Source organism: Heliangelus exortis, chromosome 16, assembly GCF_036169615.1.
Source record: "Heliangelus exortis chromosome 16, bHelExo1.hap1, whole genome shotgun sequence".
Lineage (NCBI taxonomy): Eukaryota > Metazoa > Chordata > Aves > Apodiformes > Trochilidae > Heliangelus > Heliangelus exortis.
In genome coordinates, this window is record NC_092437.1 from 13580611 (window position 1) to 13586610 (window position 6000).

At 46.0% G+C, this 6000-nt stretch overlaps 1 protein-coding gene across 2 annotated transcripts in view; it reads right to left on the reverse strand.

Annotated features, from left to right (window-relative positions):
- Positions 1-6000, reverse strand: part of TRPC4AP (transient receptor potential cation channel subfamily C member 4 associated protein) — a 33725-nt gene extending 27725 nt beyond the window's left edge. Inside the window, exon 1 of one of the 2 annotated variants that reach the window (XM_071759927.1) lies at positions 5831-6000. In XM_071759927.1, coding sequence (XP_071616028.1) covers positions 5831-5968 — 138 coding nt within the window. In that variant the 5' untranslated portion in view covers positions 5969-6000. The remainder of the gene's footprint in view (positions 1-5830) is intronic. The other variant, XM_071759928.1, reaches the window with a different exon arrangement.

Consider the following 6000-nt stretch of genomic DNA (forward strand, 5'->3'; position numbering starts at 1 on the left):
CAAGGTAGAGCAGACTGAGTGGTTTGCTCTTTAATGTCTCCCAAAGGACAGGAGTCCAGGCTTTTCCAGGAGATTACCCAAGACTGACAACTACCACAGGAATACCACAGAGTTTAAGTAACCTTTGTGTGGAATTTTTTCTAGAAAGTATACAGAGGGCTGCTCAAAGACACCATACACACATCTAAATGTGCCTAAGTGTCTTTCTAGACCTCCTGTGCTTTAAATCCCTTTAAGACACCCCACCATCAATTAGCATGATAGTCAACACCTAAATCTTCATCAAGTTCTATTGCTATGTGTTAGTATTTACTTAAATTCATCTCTTGATCAGTTTAGTTCCCCTTTCCTTTCTCCCCCTCCCCTTTGCTACAGTATTTGGTGTTGACTCCCTACCCACCACTGCTTTCCTCCAGGCACAGCCTCCCCAGAAGCAGCTTATCCTCCCAGCTGCTTCGTGCCCATGCTCCTGCCTGAGGTCAGAACTTTGTTACCAGCCTCACTAAAACATTTCTCAGTGCTCTGAGATCTCCTATAGTTATGATTCCTTCAAAATCCCTCCCCTTTCTAGTGAGGATTTTCCTTTCCCTTTGTGTTCCTGCATTGCAATAATTTTTGTTGCCCTACAAAGGAAAGCTCTGATTTTCCCAACCTTGCCTCCACCACTTCTCCAAGCTGTGGTCAGTGACACATCTCCCATAGCTGCCATGCAGCAGAAATACCAGGACACTATTTCACAACTTTTAGCCTTCAAACATTTATCTGGCTGTCTGGCTGAACACTCGCTACAGGAGGGTGTAAAAAAAATTAAAAAGCAGAATTTCCATTTTCAGTATTTTCCATGACTGCTTCTGAAGTACAAATGTTCTGAAAGATTAAAAGAAAAAAGAGGCACAAGATTATTGATCTCAAAAAACAGATGCAAGCACATGGTGTCCACATATTTTTTAATAAAATTGAAGCCTTTCCATTTCACTTCCTTCAAGCCTTTTAGGCTGCAATTTTTGAAAAACAGGAAGCTAATATTTGTGCAATTAAATATTTAATTTACCTCTGAACAGTAGTAACTTAGAAAGTCATCTCTGACAGGCTGCCAGGAGAACATTTATTCAGTATTTTGGGGAGTGCCTTGTCATCCCAGCTTGCTTTTACTCTTCTGATTCTCTCCTCCATCCCATGGGGGGGGTGAGTGAGTGCCTGGCTGTGCTTAGCTGCCAGCTGGGCTTAAACCACAGAAAGCCCCCAATTTTTTACCATAGAGCACCTATTTCCAGCCTCTCTCCAGCTGCTAGATTCCTCAGAGTGAGCACTAAGCTTCCCATAACTACTGCTTCTCCATCCTCCACAACCCTGGATGGAGTCCACCACCCTTTTTCCTGCCAACCCAAAAGCCAGGCATGAACCCAGGGACGTGGTGTCCTAGGATAAAACCTGCTGTAGCTTCTAGCCAGGTCTAACTATCCCCATGAGCCCCAGGAACTGCTCTCCTCCCTGTCACTGGAGGAAGACAAAGTCCACCAAGACAAAGTCTTGTGAATCTCAAAATCTCAGTATTTTTCAGAGCAGAAAACTCCAACACAGAGCTTGAACACCAGCAGCTCTTCAAAACCACTGCAGAATCTACCAGACACTAATAATAGCTACTAATGCTTTGATGATCCTGCTCTCAGAGAAAAATATATCAGCTAAGAGGTAAAATTGTATTAACTTCTCAGTGATTAGTCTTTCCTTGGAACTGCCCACCTTTCTTGTTTAATTTTTGAGTGAAAGCAAAATCTGCAGGGTTTACTAAAAAACAAAACAAAACAAAAAGGGGGGGGAATGGGCAAGGACCTATTACATCTACAACAGTTTTCTTCCCACTCATTTTCAGTCCCCAAAAATAAGACTACCAAAGTCCAACACCACCACTTCAGAGCATTTCTGGTGTATGACACAGCTCTGGTCCCTGTTATATAAAAAGCAGGTCCAGGCTTTCCAGCACTCACTAGCTGTCCTCTACTGAAGAGGTATAAGCCTGCTAAGACCCATACAATTAGAGCTACTAAAGTGGATTATATTTTCCTGAAAGGTTTTTTTTGTTGTTGCTTTAAGAAGGAAACAAAACTGACTAGAAAACAAAATATTTCCTCAGAGTTAGAGGGAAACTACTACAGATTACAGACCATCTGTAATGACAAGAGCTGGAAATTTGGATGTCCAAGGCAGAAAATGTTTCCTTCCACAGAGAGGGTTTTGGTTTGGGTTTTTTTTTTTTTTCAGTGGATAGGGACTATTCTGCTAAGGGAAGCAGTTACTCCTAGGAACAGTGGCTCATGAAATACAGCTGGAAAAAAACAGACTATTTTTTCCATTCAGATTGTTTCAGCTAAGCCTTGGCAATCCTGGGAGAGTGAGACCAGTGCTGACGATCTGCTCTTGGGACTGCACCAGGAGCACACCAGTGCCAACAAATCACTGGTTGGGTTGTTATTATGCTGCTCTGCCTACAGAGATTCCCACAGCTGCATCTCACTATCTCCTGCTTTCATGTCATGTACAGGCTTTTCACAGTTGGCTTGCAGCAGATGAAGTGTGTGCCCTCTTGCCAGGGGGATCTGAACTTGGATCAGCTGAGCCAAAATGTTCATTTGCCTTCAAGGAACCACAGGACCAACCCCATCAGGTCTTATTTACAGTGTCTGTGTGCACCCAGCAGGCTGTGCCAGGAGAGGGACTGCAGACCAGCCAATTCCCAAGCAATCTTTTTGCCTTGTTAGAAAATGTGTGTCACTTCTGGAAAGTTGGTTTCCTTCTAGTGTAGCAATATCTGAAAAGCCTCTTTTCATTTGCTCTGTATTCAGTGCTAGGGCAAGGTTATGCAATCTGAGAGCAGGGGCTGAGGCTTGCATCCAGGGCAGCAGCTGATGCTTGCAATATGGCTAAAATGGATGGGTGAGCTGATCCCATCAGGATCTCCTGAAATCTACTTGATGGATTATTAACAATAAAAGCCAAGAGACCAACCAGCAAGAAAGCTATGGCTTCTGGTAAAGGAATCCAGCTAGAGCACAGGAGGATGCAGATTTCAGAGCCTTAGCTGGCCTAAAAACTGCCAGATAGTCAGGCAGCCAGTGCTGTCAGAAGTATTTTTATGTCCCTGTAAACTCAGACTGATGAAGTTTCAGATTTATGCCTGTCAACAATTATCCTCACCAATTCAAAGATAAGTCCCTGCTTCCCTCATCCAAAATGGATCTTGAGATCACCTAAAAATAGCACACAAAGCTTCATTTAAGAATAAATGCCACTGCTGCCCACAGAAGGGTACTACTAGCTGTCTCCCAGGGATCAGATGCTGAAATCCAGTGACAAGGTTGTGGGAAAACACGACTCAGATGGCAGGGATCTCAGCAAGGAAGGGTGTTTCCCAATCTCTTCAAATTAAGCTGTTGAAAAGGGTTTCTCTTCCTGATGGGAAGCAGTCCCTGCAGAATATGAACCAAAACCTCCCTGCAGAGAAGGAGAGAAGCAAGCTCGGAGGGCATTCCCCCAACTTGTTCTTCTAGAACCCAGCACAGCAATTTGGACACTTGATCTGCTCTCAGATTTTGCAGAAGGGAAAGAGTTGAGAAACTTCAGCAAGGGCACTGCCTCTGAGGAGTAAGTTGCAGGAAAACTGCAACCATTTTGATTAAAAAAAAAAAAAAAAAAAAAAAGAGAATTTGAAGAAGCATCCAAGATGGCCTCATACTTCTATAAAAGTTACATCAAAGTGGTTTATATTTATATTTATATTTTATTTATATTTATATTTATATAAATATAAATAAATTATAAACAAATTATAAATTAATAATAAATATAAATAAATTATATATTTTATTATTATTATATTTATATTTTATTTATATTTATTAAACTGCTTCAAGGTAAAAGTACAGAGACACAATTTACAAAGCTCTAAATCACTCAGGCAGTTTGGTTTTCTTTTTTCCTCTTAGTCTGAGATTTATCAATGTATTCCTACAGCATTTATGGAGCACTGGGAGCCTCAGGCATCCAAGCTTCAGTTTTTCAGAGCAGCACCATGATGTTGAAATTTAGAACGTGAAACAAACCAAACAAAAAACCTCACTGACAAAAAAAAAATCCCCCTCACACTTTGGCATCACGAGGAGGAGGCCACAAGAAGCAGAAGTTTCCTCGATTACTGCACAAGCCTGTTCCCTGTCTCAGGGAACAGGAACAACTGATAAAAGCCCCAAATTACCACCCAGCACCACTGCATTTCTCAAGCAAACCAAACCCAGAGCAGAGAGAGATCCCATGGGAACAGATTGTGTCAGTGCACAACCCTGCTACAGGTTTGTCTGATGTTGCTCTGGCTGTGGGAGAGGGAGCAAGGGTGAGCAGGCAAGGCAGTGAGACAAGCAGCCCCTCTGTCTGCATGAAATGCACCCTACAACAATCCCACAGAAATAACTTCCTGCAAATGAGACAATACCAGGTTGAAATCCATGCAAACAATGGGCTTTTTTTTTTTTCTTAAGTATTAACCAAACTGGTACCTTTGCAAGCAATACAATAAGGGCAAAAGATCTAGTAAAAATCTCCTGCTCTTCCACCTATCTCAGCCAGAGCAAGAGGCAGGGACACTTGTGATGAACAAGGCTTCTCTCAGTAATTACCCAGAATCCTTGTTAATCAGGGAAAATACTGTTGTCTGCACTTGTGAAAACCACTTAGTGAAATCCCATTTCTTTACTCCATTTCAACCCTTTTAAGATACTTTAGCTCAATAAATCCCCACCCAAACACAAGTTCTTTTATCCAACGTTTCAGTTTCCATCTCTTTGCATCATGCTGCATTTAATCTGTAAAACACATGCCACTTATTATTCAGAAAAAAATAAATTAATGGCCCATTATCCATGAACAGCTTCCTTAAAAAGGCAGGACAAGCACACGACTGGCACAAGCCTAGGTTAACAAGCTGATTTCATTTCTAGGTATTTCCCAGCTTCATCAGTTGGGAAAGATGGCAAATTTGAAACAAACCTGAAATTTTGCAGTTTCATGGCAAACCACCAGCATCAGCCTACCCCACTTTAAAGCTAAAAGGTCTGCTAGGATCTCCTAGGTCCCCTAGGATCACGAGGTTGCCTTTTTTCCATCAAATACCCTAAAATTTCGACGCTGTTACGGTTCCAGGCTGAGCTTCCTTTCTTTGCAGGAGAAAGCCACAACCTGGGTCACCAACCGAGGCAGCAGAGGAGCGCGGCTCCTCCACAGCGTGAAAAAGCGCCCGCCCTGCTCCAGGCTTCCTACAGGGAGACCGAGGATGGGAAGGCAGGAGAAGGGGCACAGGTACATCCCTCTCCCCCGATCCCACCAGCACCAGAACCAAAGCCTGGAACAGGAGGGCGAGGAGCCCCACATGGGCTCGAGTCGGGACCGAGAGGCCCCTGTGCCAGGAGCCACCCCTAGTGCAGGCCGGGCTGGGCCAGCTGGGCTCTTCCCGGCCTTGGAGCTCCAGGTGAGGCCTGACAGCCCTCAGAGGGTGCTCAGCCCCGCCGAGAGGCAGCGAATGCCGCCGAACACCCCCTCCCAGCCCCGGGCGGAGCGGGGCCTTGCGGGCCGTTGCCCGAGGCAGGAGGTGCTGCAGGCCTCCACCTCCGGAGTCCAGCTCAGAGCTCTCCCCGTCCCCTGAGGAGCCCCAAGCCGACCCCCGTGCCCGCTGAGGCCCCAACGAACTCCGCTCCCCCCCATCCCAGGTGCCACCGGAGCGGCCTCCCCGCCCCCTCCCCGCTACAGGGCCGCCCCGCTGTCCCGCCCACCACCCCCTTACCTGCGCCCCCCGTGTCAGGCCGCAGCCGCTCAGCTGCCCGTGCCGGAGCTGTGCCAGGATGTTGGTGGCCGCCGCCCGGGCCCCTCGGCGGCTCCCCCCGCCGGGCCCCCGGTCCCCTCCCGCCGCCGCTGCCGCCATGGCCGCCGCTGCGCTCGGACCGAGACAAACAG